Genomic DNA, 17,787 nt, shown 5'->3' with positions numbered 1-17,787 from the left:
CTCAGCTGCAGAAATTCAGAGCATCTTTTACATCCATGTCAGAGCGTGTGTCTTCATCCTAAAGGTTTCTGCAAACACTATCCTGGCGACATTGTTCATAATTCCTTGGATCAGCGTCCTCAGCTCCCACCCACAGATGAGGGATCCCTGGGGCTCACTCTGCTTTGCTAGTATAATCACAAGGCTCAAGTCATCAATGATTTTTTTTTTTTTTTAATTGAGTGAGACGATGTGAGAAATGGAAGTCTTCAGTTTGGGAAAGTAGACTTGTTTAGTCGCTCAATTGTGTCCCACTCTTGGGTAACCCATGGGCTGTAGCCCGCCAGGCTCCTCTGTCCATGGGATTTTTCTGGCAAGAATACTGAAATGGGTTGCCATTTTCTTCTCCAGAGGATCTTCCCAGAGATCAAATTTTTGTCTCTTGCATCTCCTGCATTGGCAGGCAAATCCTTTACTACTGAGCCACCAGGGAAGCCTGTAGACTTGTTAATGGCTTATTTTCATTTCACTGTGAATCTATCATCCTCTATTAGGTGATTCTCAGGCAGATATGTATTTAAAAGATACAAGAAAAGGCCACATGGGTGTTGAGGTCCACAGACAGAAACCCAAGGCCAGGACATTCTTGTGTCTGCCCCAAGCCTCACTCACTCACTGGCCACTGCTCCTGCTGGGAGGACCCTGGCTCCACTCTTTTCCATCTCCTTCTGGGATGGTTCTTCACCCAAACGGCCTCTTGGTGCAGAAACCAGCGGGTCGGATGAGATATGCAGGAAGATCACCAGACAGGTGAATAGTCTGGCTCCCCCTCAAACACTTTCCTTGTTTTCTCAGCACTCACAGGCCGGGGAGGCTGCCGGTTATGAGGGATGAGGGGCTCACAGTGAGCAAAACCCCAGCTAGCACCATGTTGAGCCCAGCAGCACCCAGGACCACATCATCAGCAGGCCTGTGGGTGACCCCTGTAGCCCCCAAGTGGATCCTCAGACTTGAACACGGGTCAGCATCACCTGGAGGACTGTGAGCATCCAGATCACTGCTCCCCAATCAGTTTCCTATTTAGCAGGTCTGGGGTGGCACCTGGGAATCTGCATCTCTGTTAAGTCCCCAAGGAGATGCGGCTGCTGCTGGTCTATGGACCACACTTGGAGATGCACTGCCTCAGTATATCCCTCAGCAGGAAGATTCTCAAGAGGGATTCTAGCAAAATCTTCCTCTCTTCAAATATCTTTGTTAACTAAGGGCCCCTTCTAGGTTGGAACCCCTCACTTCTGTGGGTTATGTCACTGTGTAGGCTTATGTACTACAAGCTTTAAAGTGAGAAAAACATAAAAACCCGTCAGCCTGGCTGAAAGAACCCAGCCCAGCCTTCCAAGGTCTGGGGTTTCTGTGTGATACCGACCTCACATACGTGTTCAATAAACACTGTCTAATTTACCTCATGAGGAAGGTGGGTTTTAAAGACGCTTACTCCTTGGAAGGAAAGTTATGACCAACCTAGATAGCATATTCAAAAGCAGAGACATTACTTTGCCAACAAAGGTTCGTCTAGTCAAGGCTATGGTTTTTCCTGTGGTCATGTATGGATGTGAGAGTTGGACTGTGAAGAAGGCTGAGCACCGAAGAATTGATGCTTTTGAACTGTGGTGCTGGAGAAGACTCTTGAGAGTCCCTTGGACTGCAAGGAGATCCAACCAGTCCATTCTGAAGGAGATCAGCCCTGGGATTTCTTTGGAAGGAATGATGCTAAAGCTGAAACTCCAGTACTTTGGCCACCTCACACGAAGAGTTGACTCATTGTAAAAGACTCTGATGCTGGGAGGGCAGGAGGAGAAGGGGACGACAGAGGATGAGATGGCTGGATGGCATACTGACTCGATGGACGTGAGTCTCAGTGAACTCCTGCAGTTGGTGATGGACAGGGAAGCCTGGCGTGCTGCGATTCATGGGGTCGCAAAGAGTCGGACACGACTGAGCGACTGATCTGATCTGATCTGAAGTCAAGATGTCTCACTCTGTGTTCTTCCATGAAAAAAGTATTACAAAGATGAAATAGTAAATGACTAGGAGACGAAGCACATGCATTTCTACCCGCGTCTACTTTGTGCATGATGTCAACCAAGCCCATGTAAATATGCACAGATTTGTTTGCTCCTAAGCTTTTTGCATGTTCAGTCTGGTTGCTATGAGAACGAACCAGAAATTGACAGGTGGGAAGGAGTCACCAATCCAACTGATCAAGTTACGTTCCTCTTTATTTTTCCTTTCCACTCCTCAGAGCCCACATTCTGGAGGACCGTGGCTACTATTGGCTCATTTTTCCACACGTGCACCATTCAGTGCTGTCAGGGCTCCTGTGCCGAAGCAAAAGGCTGGGTTGCCTTTGTGTAGAGATGTCCTTCTTCATCTGACATCCTGGGAGGCTGAGGAGGGCTTGGGGATGCCTGTTTCTTCCTGGGTGGATGTCAGGCGGAAGCTCAACCACTGTGCTGCAGAGAACAGCCACATTCCTCATTGCTGGCTGCTGCTGCTTGGTCACTAAGTCGTATCCGACCCCATGGACTGCAGCCCGCCAGGCTCCTCTGTCCATGGGATTTCCCAGGCAAGAATACTGGAATGGGTTGCCATGCCCTTCTCCAGGGCATCTTCCCGACCCAGGGATTAAACCTGTGTCTCTTGAGTCTTCTGCACTGGCAGGTGGATTCTGTACCACAGAGCCACCTGGGAAGCTTCCACTCCCTGGGTTCCTGGCAAAACATTCTCCATCTCAACAAGATAAAATAGGAAGAACACAGGGAGTTTGGGGATATTTCCTATGTCCTGAGTGCAGCTCTTCACTCTGGCTTGAGAACTAGGGGAACATTCATTCTTTCAGCCAAAGGGCTTGTAAAAACCCAGAGACAGAACCACGTTGGATGTCAGAAGGAGACTCTCTGGGAAAGATACAGGTGGTATGCTCAGGTGTAAATCATGAGTTTCTATTTTGAGGACTTGAAAACAAAATTCAATATATCTTTAGCATGATCTACTGTATTCCTTAGAAATTCCATGGGGAGAAGAACCAACATGATTCATCAAAAAAAAAAATGCCCTTGAAGATGGGGTATTTTGAGGCCTTCAAATACTTGACAATATTCCCTGAGTCCTACTCTCTCTTCCCTGGCAAAAGGAAGCATAGCAAAAGCACCGTCTCCCCCGAGGGATAGATCCTTGAGGGAACACAGCAGAGTGAGGGCTTTCTAAAATGCTCTAGGGTCATTCAACAACCACATTTCTTTCATCAGCGTAAGGGGTGGGGTTGGTGTGGTGGGGGAAGCACACAGGGAACAAATGCTAGGGACTAGATTTAAAAACAGCACTGAGAGAAAAAAGCCCAAACACAGGCTCGACTACAGCATAAGCAGCACAGCAGAGGCAGGTCAAGGCTGACTGACTCAGAAGAGATTGCCAAGAAAACGGTTCTTTGCTTAAACACCTGAGGGGTGGTGGAAAGCACCTCAAAGCCACACCCCAGGGTGTGTGTGAAGTTTCCAGTCATTTCCTCTGGCTTCACTTTGCTTTTTGGTGGGTGGGCAGAGGAAAAAAAGGTCTCTCTCCCAGGCCCAACTGGAGAAGCAAATTTTGCAGACCTGATGAGTTTTTTTTTCTGTTCCAACTGGGAATCCACAAACACCAGGGAAGGGACTCAGGCTGCAGAAAGAGCCAGAGAGAGGCCCGGTGGGGCCAGCTCATCCGGAAGAGGGCTGTAAACATCCTTTAGAGGTGATGACGCAAAAGGGAGCATGCACAAATGCCCTTTAAAAGTGATGAAAGAAACGCCCAAACAGCACATTCATGTTGACTGGACCATCAGCTCTACCCAAGGGGTGACTCCGTGAGAGACAGGGGGCTCAGCCAGAACAGGTTTTGGAAAAATTTTATTGCGTTTGGTTTCCATGTGGAAGCACTGACAGAATTGAAAAGAGGCAGCATGTTCCACTTACTTTTCTGAAAGATCACACAGCTAGACGAAATCTCTCCCCACCCCGGGCTGATTTCGTGAACCTCACCCCAAAACCCACCCCAAGCAGAAGATTTAAAAAAAAAAAGGTTTGTGGTGATTATTTAAAAACAATTCCCCGTGTGAGACGGTTGGCAGTCAAATTTCCGTGACTTCCGCGTTTGATGTGCGTTTCCCGTCCCCTCACCTCCCCTCACGGTCTTCAGGCCTTCCCTCCTTCAAATTAGACTCAACACACAAGTGTGCAAATGGAAACACTAGTCAGTCTCGGTGCCGCAGGCTTAGGAATCTGCCGGTTCCCCTGGACGGGTGGGCGTCTCTCAACTTGGCGATGGTGCCTTTGCATCACGGGCAGCCCACGCAGATCCACGGCTTCCCAGGTTAAAATACAGACAAGACATGGAGACGTGCACATTTATGGGTCTAAAACATCCGAAAGTAAACCCACTGCGGAGATCTACAAAAATGAGGAAGGAGCGGGTTGACTGTGGGGCTGCGGCTGGTTCGCTTGGCAGTAACACTGCTGAACGGACATGGCGCTCGGAGAGGGAGGGAAGTGGGACGCTCAGACGGGAAGCGGAGGGGATAAAGAAAACGTAGCTCGCCTGAAGCTGCGTCATTTTCTTCTTCTCGTGATTGTGTAAGGCATTTTGAACTGGAAAAACTTCTTTCCTTCACATTCTTCCAAATGATCAGTCGGAATATAACCAGTGATTCGGAATACAAATAAGACCCCTTTCATCTCCAACCCCCCACCCCCAAAATCATTCTACGCACCCAGAGCCCAAAAAGTACAAGGCAGGCAATTGATTTTGTGAATTCAGAGGCAAATCGTGTTCACACAGGGCACGAGGCTGCTGTGGTCAAGGACCCTTCTTAGGGCTCCAGCCCTGATCTCCCAGGCCACAGGGGGTGAGCATCCAACTTCAGCGAGGTTTTAAGTCCCATCCAGGCACCTGCCACTGCCTCCTGGGCAGTGGGAGGTCACGGGCCCTCTTGACTCTCTCCTATGGATCCCCCACCAGGCGTCCGGGCCAGTCCGTCCACGCACAAGCGTCACGACTCAATTAGTACAAGGGGGCGTGGCCTGGAGACAGTGGTCTCCACGTTAGTCATGCCAGACAGACAGCAGAGAGGAAACCAGAGGCCAGAGAAGTGATTTTAAATAGGAAAAAAAGGAAAGCAGCTTCGGTCACCGAAAAATAGAAAGGATGATCTTTTCAAAAATAAAAACCATGGGGACTTTTTTTTTTTCTCTGCAATGTTCAGCCATTTTACTTGAGGCATTAAAAAAAAAAGTTTCAGAGTAGTTGTGTTGCTTTTTTCGGTTTAGACATTCATGAGAACGGATCGGACGGTAGTGCTGGGATGTGGTTTGTGTCTGAGTGGCAATGCTGTTCAGGGTCCTTCAGACCACATACTGGTACGGGTCTGCCTTCCCTTGGTCTGGCGTGGCAAAGGGGCTGGCCCAGCCTAGAGAGAAGGGGTGGCCAAAAACGGCTTTCATGTTCATCCATTTTGTTTTTTTAGCCCATCTTCTCTCTTCCTTTTTCAATTGTTCTATTCCCTGAAAACAAGAACAATCATACTTTCAGTCAAGCACTTTACTGCTGTGGTTTTTGGGGGAGAAAAATCCATTAGCTTGAGGTGAATGGAGTAAATGCTTCCTTTTTAAAGCCATGAAGCTTATCTACATAGTACATTTTTTTTTTCTTCTCTTTCTCTCATAAAAAGCGCTAAAGACAAAAAGGAATCATCATTTTTCTTTTGGGTGGGCACAAAGGCACGTCTATGTAAGTCCCTCCAGGCAGGAAGGGACACATAAGAAAGTCAGCAGGCCCCGAAGCCGCTGCTCCTCGTCACGCAATCCGGTGTTGTGTTAAATGAGTCCTGGCCGGGGGGGGGTTTGGGCCCAGGGCCGAGCTGTGTGTGGGAGCACTCTGAAGGCTGGGGTGCGGGGAGCCTCAGCTTGTGGGGAGCTTGAGCTCGTGAGAGCCAAGGATCGGTTCGTGGGAACTCTGAAGCTGCTATGACCACTTTGCAGACAAAAAAAAAAGGACCAAGTGAAACGACTGCTCTGGCGCGGTCTGTCCCGCTGGCCAGGGAGGCCAAAGAGCGCCAGGTGTAGGGGGGCTGGCCAGGTGCAGCGGAGGAGGTGAACAGGAGGAAGAGGTCAGCACAGAGGAGGAAGGAGAGGGATTAGTACAGGTTAGAGGGGCCGCACCGGCAGACCGCTCAGCCTCGGCCGTGGCCAAGGCCTTCCTGGGCTCCTCTGGGGACAAGTGTGGCCCGAGGCAGCCTCAGCAGTTGTCATGGAGCCCACACCACCCCCAGCCAAGTCTCGCAGGAAAAATGAGCTGGGGGAGCAGGTCAGTCCCTTCCTGTCTCCTTTTCCGGAAGGAACTGGTGAGCGGCTGGAGGACAAGGCAGAAGCAGCTTGGCGGGAGCCCGACCAGGGGTCTATCTGGTGGTCTCTGTGTGGTGGAGAACAGGGCGGGCCCGAGGGGACAGCCCAGTCCAACTCTGTTCACAGCCTAGGGCCCTGGGACCACACCATACTGGTCAAGGGTGGGACGCCCTTGCCCACGCGCGGCAGGCCCTCGACTCCTCTGTCCCTTCCTTTCAGCACGGCTCCCTTTAGGAACGGCCTTGAAGGGTAAGAACGACTAGGACCAGGGCCATGATTTGCCTTCTGACCCCCTAGGCCGCAGCCTGTGTGGCCCAGTGGCGTCCTGACAGCTGTTGGGGCCAGATGGTCACCTCTGGGTCCCTGCAGGTCTCACACGCAGAAGCTGGCCTGTGCGCTGCACAGACACACGGCTGGGTGAACCTCATTGGCTACTATTTTTATAGACACTCTTTTATAATGGTACTAATGGTTATAAAAGAAAAAAAGGTGCTGAGAGGCACGCAACCTTCTAAGCCACTGGGAACTGCCCCAGATCCCAATGATGGTGCCTTGGCAGCCGGCACACCGTCCTCCTCTGCACGCTGAGTCTCCACACCCTCAGGGGTGGGGCCGCAGCAGCAGTAAAGGCTGAGTCTTCCTATGAGCCTCCAGCTAAGGCTGACTACCCAACCGGCCAACGTCCCCCCAAAGACCCCGAGATGACTGTTGAGGATGGACTCATGACGTTCCCATAGAGCGCAGGGCTGCCCCTTCCACCTAGGGCCCCTCTCCGAGACCCCAATGCCAAAGAGGGAAGAAATGCCCACGTCACAGCCATGGACTGGTCACCAGGTGGCTTCTGGACACCTTGGGAGGGTTAGAGGTGGCGGCAGTGGTGCCGGGGTGTGGGCTCCAGCAGTTGTGAAGCTCCCAGAGAAGGAGTTGTGAACAGGGAGGAAGGTGGGGCAGGCGGGAGGCCGCAGACGGGGACCAGAACTGGCCTTGCACCCACTCTGGGGGTGCTCTGGGGGCCCCCACTGGGCTGTCTCCTGACCCCACTCTCAGGATCGGAACATAAAGACGCTTTCACTGGGAAGCTGACCCTGCCTGTGCCATGCGGGTGAGGGCACCCTTTGTCCATCACCCAACTCCAGGCCCGTGGCCGCTAGACAGGAAGGGCACCCCAGTGCCTCGTAGAGTGACACAGAGCCGTGGACAAGACTCAACCGTCACAGGAGGCTGGGGGGGCTCGTAACAGAGAGGCTGTTGGGCCCCATACTTGTGTGACCTGAGTGCCAGAGGAAGAAGACCACGGGCCACTGCAAAGGGAGGAATGGGCCCTGCACACCCGGGGCCTGGCCACTGGGCTCCCAGGTCTGACCTGCAGGCAGCCCCCAACCCCCAAGCCCCAGTCATGGAGGGAGTGGTGGCAGGCTGCCCCCGTGCTCACCGTCTCATCCGTGCAGATGGAGTGCACCTGGGTCCCGAACATGACAGACGTGAAAATGAGGAAGAGCAGCCCCTCGAAGCACAGCAAGATGAGGAGGATCACCGTGGTGGGTGGCGAGAAGGAGCTGCACTCTGAAAGAGAATGGATATGTGGGGCTCGGGGCTCCACTCTGCCTCTGGCCCCACAGGACCGGGCTCCTCGCTGGCCTCCAGGGCCCCGCACCAGCCCCTGACACCATGAGCTCGCACTAACAACCCATCGCAGCCCATGTGTTGGGAGTTGCTTGCTTCCTTCTGCCCTTGTCTGATGTCTGCCCTGCCTACTCCACCCCCAGGCTCCAGGAGGGCAGGGACTTTCTGTTCGGCTTGGTGTTGGCCATCAGCCTTGGAGCGATGCCTGATGACAAAAGAATCTGGGCGAGAGGTTGGGGCGTTCTGAGCTTTAGTTTTCCTTTCTGTATCGTGGAACGGTCAAGGGTTCGCAAGGGGAATTCTGCTCCACTCCACCTTGGCCCAGCATGAGCAAGTGGATGCTGCTCCTGGACGGGGTGCCGTGCTTCCTGATCCCCTACAGCTGCCCTAGAGTGGTGGCCTGGCCACCATCCTGCCACAGCTGCAAGCACGCTTCTCATGGGCTGGCCATGGAACTGCAAGTGGAGTCTGGGCAGGTGGGAAGCAGATCGAGGGAAGGCGGAACTGCCTCCTTACCCTTCTCTGAACATCAGTTCAAGATGCCCTCATCCTGGGGGATTCCTCTTACCCGAGCTGGATGCCCCATTGATCCAGGGCTGAGCAGAGATGGTATTAACTGCACAGACAGCCTGTACTCTGGGGACTGTCCAACACCTCTCCTGCCCTGAGACCAGAGGAACTGGCGGCCTCAAGCCACCTCCATTAGGAAATCCACTGATGGAGGAAATACACTCCATCTGGATTGACCACAGACAATCCAGAGCTTGCAGGTAAGACCCTGGGTGGTGGAGTCTTCCAGACAGGGTAGGAAAAGCCCGCTCAGGACTCAGGCCTGAATCACAGGCCCTCTTCTTAGCCACGTGACAGGGTAACTTGCTCAACCTCTGCGAACACCGACTTTTGTCATCTGCAAAGGGGGGAGTATCTCTCCTACCCTGCTGGCTTGTTACAAGGTTGAGATAAGGCCCCGCTGACAGTCTCCTGTGCACTAAGTGGGAACATGGAAGCAATGGTCCCAGCCAACTCCATTGCCCCACCAGTGGCCCTCAGTGCTCTCAGCACCGCGCACGTCTCTTCTTAAGGGCACGAATTCTACTGCGAGGGCCCCACCCTCATGACCTCTTATGAAGAAATACCAGAGAGCTTGCTTTTCTCTCTCTCTCTGCTGGGTGAGGACACATGAGGATAGGGCCATTTGAAGCTGGGAAAAGGGTCCTTGTAAGGGATGGAATTGACTGGTACCTTGATCTTGGACTTTCCAGACTCTGGAACTGTGAGAAATAAATGCTTAAGCCTCCAAGTCTATGGCATCTTGTTGCAGCAGCCTGAGGTGACCAGTACCCATGGGATTTTTCTTCCCCTAGATGAGGTCAAGCCAGGTGGACCAGAGAGACAGAAGGGGGCAGATGCAAGCTAGGAACAGAGGCTAGAAAAATCTCTTAATATCTGGTCAGGAGCTAAAGATACCTAAGAAGTCAGTACATGCAGGAAGAGCAAAACTCATAAAAAATGATGACATGAAGAAGGGGACCAATCAATGGTAAAAGGGTGGAAATACGATGTTTCTGCTCGAGGTGTTTGTCTCACAGACTGCGTGTGAAAGGAGGAGCCCGGCAGGCAGCTCCTCATGCCTCCAGCATCTACAGCAGTCTCTCCCTTATCCTTGGTTTTGCTTTCTGCAGTGTCAGTTACCTGCAGTCAGCCTTGGTGCAAAAATATTAACTGGAAAATTCCAGAAATAACAAGTTTTAAAGCGCAAACTCCCCTGAGAAGCATGATGAAATCTCATACCTGGCTCTGTCCACGTGAGATGTGAACCATCCCTTTGTCCAGCATGTTCATGCTACATATGCTACCAATCATTTCAGTGACCAAGTCGACTGCCACAGTATCAGAGTGCCTATGTTCAAGTAACTCTTATGCTACTTAACAACGGCTCCAGAGTGCAACAGTAGTGATGCTGGCCGTTCAGATACTCTCTTACTGTGCCGGATTCATAAGTTAAACTTTACCATAGGTATGCTGTGCTGTGCTTAGTCGCTCAATCATGTCCGACTCTTTGTGACCCCATGGACCATAGATCGCCAGACTTCTCTGTCCATGGGGATTCTCTAGGCAAGAATACTGGAGTTGGTTGCCATGTCCCCTGCCCCGCTTCCAGGGGATCCTCCCAACCCAGGGATCAAATCTAGGTCTCTGCATTACAGGCAGATTCTTTACCATCTGAGCCACCAGAGAAACCCAAGAATACTGGAGTGGGTGGTCTATCCCTTCTCCAAGGGAATTTCCTGACTCAGGAATCGAATTGGGCTCTCTTGCATTGCAGGCAGATTCTTTACCAGCTGAGCTACCCAGGAAGCCACTATCATAGGTACATCCGTATTTAAAAAAAAAAAAAAAAAACACTGTATATGTAGGGTTCTGTACTATTTGAGGTGTCAGGCATCTACGGAGCGTCCTGGAACATGCCTCCTGCAGATAAGCGGGGACTACTGTATTAAAAATTCTTTTCTTATATCTCATTTTTATTCTTAAAAAATTTGAAATTTTAATTATACGTTCAGCATCTATATTTTTCCCCTCAGGATTTATGCAGTCTTGTGATTGGAGTTCCCTCCTCAGCATTTGCATCTTTAAATGAGATACTTCAAAAGCAGGAAGAATTTGTCTACAATCTTAGCATACATTGGTGATTAAGCAGTTAAAAAAATTATCGCACACAAAAACACCCAAATGAACAAAAACCCCACCCGTGTCCTAGCCAGAAAGTTAAAAATGGATTTCTGCAAGGTTGGGATGCAATGACCTTCAATTAAAGCTCCTCACTTAAAGGCACGGCTCTGCTCCTGGGATGCACTTCCCCGCTGGGGCCTGCATTTTTCCTGGGCCCGCTCAGACCCAGGAGGGTCTGTCCAACTCACAACTTTACCTGTGGAACTGACTTTAAGGGGCTGCTTTATTTCATGAAGAGATATTCGGGCCTCTGCTGTTTCTTCCCTGGTCAGTCCATAGGCTTGCAGGAGATCTAATAAAATGAGGTCGGCCCCTGGCACCAGGACAGAGACAGAGAGCCCGCCCCCGCTCCAGTCACGCGCCCCTCCTGGAGCAAGGAGGGAAGCCCTGGCATATACTCACTTGTCCAGTCTTCTTCAAAGCAGTGCAGGAAGTGGAATCCCACCATGATGAGGGCGTGCAAGGAAATGAGAGCTATGTACATCTGCAACAGGAAAGCAGGGCAGACGCCATTGCTGTGAGAACCGCCTGGCCATGCGGGAGCCCGGGACGGGGTGCTTGCAACCTCCCACTCAGGAACGCTCAGGAACGCTGAGGGCTGGGCAGGGAGGGGCCGGAGAGCCACCTGGTGATTCCCCCCAGCCAGCCCCCGCCCCTAGGTCTGAGGTACGCGGCCATTCCCTGGGGGCAGTGGGGCTCGGGCTGTCCTGGGGGCTCCGGGCCCGCTGCCTCTTCTCGCTTGAAGGGTCAGGGCACTGACTGCCTGTGGTCCCTCCAGCCCTCGACCTACCTGCAGCTGAGGGAGGGTGGCCGCCTTCTTGGCTACTGAGCTCGACACCAGGCCTGGGAGCCCAGAACACGGCCCTTTGCTTAGAGCTAATCAGCTGGAAGCAGTTTTCTAGACGCTTGAGGGTAGGGCGTGGGAGTGGGCCCGTGTGGAACCAAGGAGAGCTCTGGCAGAAAGGCAGAGGTCTGCATGGCCAGGCACCGTCCTGCCAGCAGCAAGGCAAATGGCGAGTGCTCCCCACAGGGTGGGGACGGTATTCGGAAGCTGACTTACTGTAAACAGGACGAAGTACTTCTGGTTGTTCTCACCGACACAGTTATTGACCCAGGGACAGTGGTGGTCCATTTTCCGAATGCACCGCTTGCAGACGCTGAAAGAGCCGCAAGGCAGACCTTGAGGGGGGCCCCCACGGAGGCGGGAGGGTCAGGAGGACTCAGAACCCACGCTCCAGCACCACTCATCCCCAGAGGCCCAGTGTTTCACTGCATGTGTGCTGGAAGGGCCTGGAAGGGACAGGACCCCCAAGGTCAGTCATTCCAGACAGGGGGACAGGTGGCAACCACCAAGGCCTCTTATCTTGTTTCAGAGAAAAAGGCTGGAACTGACTCAACTGAGAAGGACACGGCTCTCCTGAGAGAAGAGTGGGCTGAGACTCTGGTTTACCGAGAGGACAGAAGAAAGAGGCAGTTTCGAAAACCTGACAGGATGAGATGGGATAGAGCTACTCCTCACTTCCCCCAAAGGCCAAAAACCCTAAGGGTGGGCCTGATGGGACTTGCCAGAGTGGTGACGAAATAGAGAGAGACAAAGAGACAGAAAGTGAGCACTTGAAGAGTTCAGAGTGGGGTCAAGAACTGCGTGTCACGGGGCTGCAGGAAGTCCCCCTCTAAGGACCTTTCAGCTCTAAGATAATATCCACTTAGCCGAAAATAGCAGAAGAGTCATCTGAGCTTAAGTGTTGACCAGAAGTCCCACTAATTTGCAAACAGTTATTAACTTGTTGCTGGGATAGTTTTTGGCTTGGGACTATTTGAAGCTATGATATTTGATTTAAAAAAAAATGCCCTCCCCATTCCCTTTTGGACGACACAAGTAACAATCTGAAACAAGAGCACAAAGCTTAAATAGAGGCTTGAAAGCAGCTATTCCCAAAACTCAAGTTCAGGAAGAGCCATCTGCCAACAGATGGACTCATCGAGAACCATTTCTTTTTCAATTCATTAAAATAGGCTCCATAACAATTTATCTTGGGGGCATTACATGTTCAAAACAGTTTGAAATACTGTAAATACAAGCTTGTTGTATATATTTATGAAAGGCCCTGAGTTCACACCAGCGTTTATTTCCACTAGTTTCCATAACCAACTTTATCTTAGGTTCTTACTGAAGTGGGCGGGGGGCTGCAGGAGAGCTGTTCCCAGACTACAGGTCAGGAAGCACAGACCACTCCAAAGGGGGAGGTGTGGCCTTTCCTAAGCCCGGCATGAGCTCTGCTGGCAAGGCAGACCTCCCCCTGCCGGCCCACTGCCCCAGAGGACATGTATAAGGGAAAGTGAGGAGAGATACTGGCTCAGACCAGCGGGGGCGTCATGCTGGTCTCCACCCTCGTTCCTTCCACAGCTTCAGAGGCTTGTGATAACACAGGCCTATGGGAAATAAGCACATTTCAGAGATGCTAGCTCAGCGCCAGAGTCTCCTTGGGAGCCAGAAAGGCAGGGTAAGTAAAGGATGCATGAAAGGGGCAGGGAGGGCAATAAACAAAGGCCAGGTGCCAGCAGCACCACCTGGTCAACCTCTCTCTGTGTCACCAATTTGGATGAATGAATGAATGAGTAGGTTTTCCTTGTTCCCAGCATACAATCTCGCAAGTCCCGACGAGCAGGCAGCAAAGCTCCCTGCATCCTGGCCCTCATCCAACACATTCCACCGTGGAACCAGCCCTGTAGACCATCTCTTCCACGTCCTTCCTCAGCTCTGGGGTTTCTTAACCCCCTCCCCATCAAGGGAACCCTGAGGGTGACCACCTCCCTGCTCTAGGCTCTTGAGCAGCTTCTCTTCCACTCACACTATTTTGTAAAAGGGATTTAAGGTGGGTGCTCCAAGACAGTGTGTGCTCAGCAGCAGAGAGGTGCCAGAGCGCCTGGCATCCTCTGAGAGCTGTTAGCGGCTAAGCGAATCTGTCCTTTGCTCTCCCCTCCCAGCCTCCATGAAGAGGCCAAGTGTGAATCTGGGAAGATGGGTTTCACAATGGGTGAGTCTCTCTGGGCAGTCAAATCAGAACACAGCTCGTCCTTCTGGGAGCAGGCAGGAGTACAGCCAACCGAGAGCTGCAAACACTGTCCACAGTGCCAGTCTGAGTCTCCTTCCTATTTGCAGAGACAGGACAGGCCAAGACACTGTCTCCCCCTCTGGCTTACAGATTTGTTCAGAAGCGGGGCTCCCGGGTCGAGTGGTGGCGAACGTGGGTGGGGAGGTCCATCCACGTGGAGGCTTGGAGGCTCTCTTCGGAGGCCGACAGACGCAGCTCAAGAATGCCCAGCCTGAGCGGCTCTGGGACTGGAGCTGGGAGAGCACCAGGGGCAAGGCCTGGGGAAGGTCTGCAGGGCACCAGGTGAAGGATGCTCCAGGCCCCGGGGGAGACCGCCCTCACCTGCCTGGCTACTTCATCTCGGGCACCAGCCATCAGGGGGAGGAGGAAAAACTGTGGGCCTTCCACAGCCCCTGACACCCCACTGACTGGGAACTTACACCCCAGAGCCAGCCTTCTGCCCAGTCCCCAGTGGGCAGGAGGGTCACTGTGTCCCTTCCCCCCGACACAGTGGCCACATGGGCTCCCAGAGGGTCCTCCCTCCACGCTCACCTCCTGGTGAAACCCACCTGCCCTGGCTCCTCTCCCGCACCAGCTTTAGTGGCCCTCATGCGAGCCGCTGCGGCACCGACACGTCCTGAGCCCGCTGTGGCAGTCGCTGAAGGGACCACGGGTCCTCCCTGGAGGTTATTTTGGGTGCTCCTGACTTCAGGGTCCCCCCGGGTCCCTCCTGGTTTCAGATGAGGGAGGGGGCTTCCCCTCCTCCTCCAGGTTCCCTACCAGTATCCATCCCCAAAGCACTTTCCTGGAAAGCCTGGAAGAGCCCGACAAGCTCACCGGATCCCATGAATTCAGGTTTCCTGGGGCTCGTGCCTCCTTCTCCAGGGAGACACAAGGGCCCTTCCTTGGCCCTCAGGCTCCAAGAAGCGGCTGAGGGCTTCTGCCCGCCCTCCCGACAGCGGCACCCATCACGCTGTCCCTGTCCTGCCTGGGGAGTAAGCTCCTGGGTCAGGGCCGTCTGCCCTCTACCACTACAGCCCAGAGCCAAGCCTGGGGTTAGCTTAGCAAGGGGCGGCAGAGTGAAGGCTCTGGCACTACAGATGAGGAGACAGGCTCCCCGCCTTAGGCGGGACACCACCGCACAGAAAGAGAGAGGAGCACAGCTAGTGGGTCCCAAGGGGACCACGCTCTGCATACAGCCTTTCATCTCACACCTCATTCACTGTAATTACAATTATAAGCGAAAAAGACATCTCCAGCATTCTGGTCCCAGCTCAGAAACAATTTGGAGTAAGGCTGTGCCCAGATGGGCTTCCCTGGTGGCTCTGATGTAAACAATCTGCCTGCCGAGCAGGAGACCAGGGTTCGATCCCTGGGTTGGGAAGATCCCCTGGAGAAGGGCATGGCTACCCACTCCCGTATTCTTGCATAGAGAATTCCCTGGACAGAGGAGCCTGGTGGGCTAAAATCCATGGGGTAGAAAAAAGTCGGACATGACTGAGTGACTAAACAACAATAACAACAAGTGTTCAAACAGGGCACAAGAAAGACAAAACAAGCTGGCAGGGGCCTAAGCAGCCCACGGCGGTCTCAGCCTGTGTGTGTGTGTCCATGTGCGTGTGTGTGTTGGGAGGTGGGGAGGAATATGAGGTTTCACCGAGGTCAGACATTTCCACCTGCTTGTGCAAAAAGAACCTAACACATAAGCCTAACGCCCTGACCATCCATGTCAGCATGAGCTGCCCACCCCGAGGACTTCCACATGCTTCTGTGGTCCTCGATGTCAAGAAGAAAGCAGCCTGGCTGGAAGGAAGACCCACTCACAGACCACCAGGCTGGAACGAACACCTACAAGTCGATGTCAGGGAATATGCATGGTACCCATCAGAGCTGAGGGCAAAGAGATGGTTTTAAATTCCACAGACTCTTCTGGGAGGAGAGGAAGCAGAGAGCTGGGCACAAACAGTGGCCCCTTCACCTGAGCAGAGGACTGATGCCCACTCTCTCCAGCAGGGCAACAGGCCCCTCAGCTCTACCTGCCACAAACCCAGCTCTGTCTGATGTGCTGGGGACTCCGCTCACCCGAAACCGTGGGTGCCTAGATGGCCCAGGCCACTGTGAGCCATCACCAAGGACTGGCTGTCAGCACACGTTTCCCGAGACAGGAACAGGCCACGCACAGGCATCGTCACTCGAGTTTCTCTGAGTTTGAGTTTATCTGAGTCAGCGGCTTTTGTTTGGCCCAGGCCGATTTGTTTACTAGCACTCAAGAATACCTCCCTCAGATCATCCTGCGAAGGGAGGAAGTGAGGAGGAGGCGGTGAGGAAATGCCTGGCGGTGGGGAGGAAAGAGAAGAGGACCATGTGGTCGCCCGAGTGCTTTCTACAAAGCTCACCCTTCCCTGTGTCTGGTCCAGCCTGTGTAAACCCAGCACATCCCCAGCGCTCACACATTCCTCCACTAACAGACAGACATTCATACTGAATCCTCACAAGCTAGGAGGAACAACCCTTTCTATAAAGGAGAGACCTGAGGCTCTGAGAGATGGTCCCCGGTATGACTGGGACAGCACTGCCATTCCAGTGCTGACCAGAGCATCGCTCCACCACACCGGGATGCCCTGAGCAATCACGGCACCCGGGAGGTGGAGGCAGCTGGCTTTCCAAGCCTCGGGGGAAAGGCTAGCTGGCTGCCTCCCTCTTTGAATTAGTTTCTAATACAGATCTCAGAAACAAGCTGACCCAGTGACAGAAGACCCCACAGAAGATGGCAGTTCTCGTGGCCTCTGCCCATGCTCCTTGGCCCTTACCCTTGAGAAGCAGCAAGTAGCTGCTTCTCACTCACTTCCTCCTCACTTCCTCCCTTCGCAGGATGATCCGAGGGAGGTATTCTTGAGTGCTAGTAAACAAATCGGCCTGGGCCAAACAAAAGCCGCTGACTCAGATAAACTCAAACTCAGAGAAACTCGAGTGACGATGCCTGTGCGTGGCCTGTTCCTGTCTCGGGAAACGTGTGCTGACAGCCAGTCCTTGGTGATGGCTCGCAGTGGCCTGGGCCATCTAGGCACCCACGGTTTCGGGTGAGCGGAGTCCCCAGCACATCAGACAGAGCTGGGTTTGTGGCAGGTAGAGCTGAGGGGCCTGTTGCCCTGCTGGAGAGAGTGGGCATCAGTCCTCTGCTCAGGTGAAGGGGCCACTGTTTGTGCCCAGCTCTCTGCTTCCTCTCCTCCCAGAAGAGTCTGTGGAATTTAAAATCAGGGCTTCAGCTCACTCTCTCAGACAGACGGAAAGACAGACAGCCTTAATTCCTCATCCAGGGAGAGTCGATGCTATGGCGAAGCCATCTCTGGGGCTGACCATGGGAACGACGATGATGAAATGGGGTGGGCTGAGGTGCCCGGGACACAGCAGCCATCGGGAGCCGACCCCGGCACCCGGATGTGGAGACTGACCGCCTTCCTCCGAGAGGTGGGCAGCACAGCCTACACAGAAAAGACACCTTTCAGCCACCCGGACCTCTCACAAAGCCCAGACGCTTCCACAGAGTCAGGCTGACGATACCTCCTGATGCTGGGAGGCGGCTCATTCCTCTGCAGCCCCTCTCCAGCCCCCACACACACTCATGTGAGAAAGGGAGCAAGTGACAGGCTTGTATTTCTGTAATTTAGCATTAAAGTCCTCTTGTCATGATGAAGCGCAATATTTACCTACAAGTTTTTTTTCTTTTTAGCATAGAAGACTCAAAAGAACAAAGAAATCTGAAAATCAAAAAGGAAAAATCACTGCACATAAAATGGGGAAATGGCTTTTTTGGTCTGACCTCTAGAAGTTTAGTTTTTAAGAAAAGTTGTTCTTTTCCTTCAAGGATAACGCCTTCATTTCCCTGTGGCCATCCATGTTAGTATGACCCGCCCACCCTGAGGACTCCC

At 52.9% G+C, this 17,787-nt stretch overlaps 1 protein-coding gene across 11 annotated transcripts in view; it reads right to left on the bottom strand.

Moving 5' to 3' along the window:
* Positions 1 to 17,787, bottom strand: part of ZDHHC3 (zinc finger DHHC-type palmitoyltransferase 3) — a 61,584-nt gene that overhangs the window by 9,658 nt on the left and 34,139 nt on the right. For 4 of the 11 annotated variants that reach the window (XM_055557052.1, XM_055557053.1, XM_055557055.1 and 1 more), the window contains exons 4-7: positions 11,824 to 11,920; positions 11,166 to 11,247; positions 10,960 to 11,055; positions 7,840 to 7,970 (exon numbers count right to left, since the gene is read on the bottom strand). In XM_055557052.1, the coding sequence (XP_055413027.1) occupies positions 7,840 to 7,970; positions 10,960 to 11,055; positions 11,166 to 11,247; positions 11,824 to 11,920 (406 nt within the window). Of the gene's footprint in view, positions 1 to 3,900; positions 5,568 to 7,839; positions 7,971 to 9,272; positions 9,391 to 10,959; positions 11,056 to 11,165; positions 11,248 to 11,823; positions 11,921 to 17,787 lie in introns of those variants that run through there. The other 7 variants (XM_055557061.1, XM_055557060.1, XM_055557059.1 and 4 more) reach the window with 5 other exon arrangements.

The sequence above is a fragment of the Bubalus kerabau genome, chromosome 20 (genome assembly GCF_029407905.1).
Source record: "Bubalus kerabau isolate K-KA32 ecotype Philippines breed swamp buffalo chromosome 20, PCC_UOA_SB_1v2, whole genome shotgun sequence".
NCBI classification, from domain to species: Eukaryota; Metazoa; Chordata; class Mammalia; order Artiodactyla; family Bovidae; genus Bubalus; species Bubalus kerabau.
This window is presented reverse-complemented; position numbering and strand designations above follow the sequence as displayed.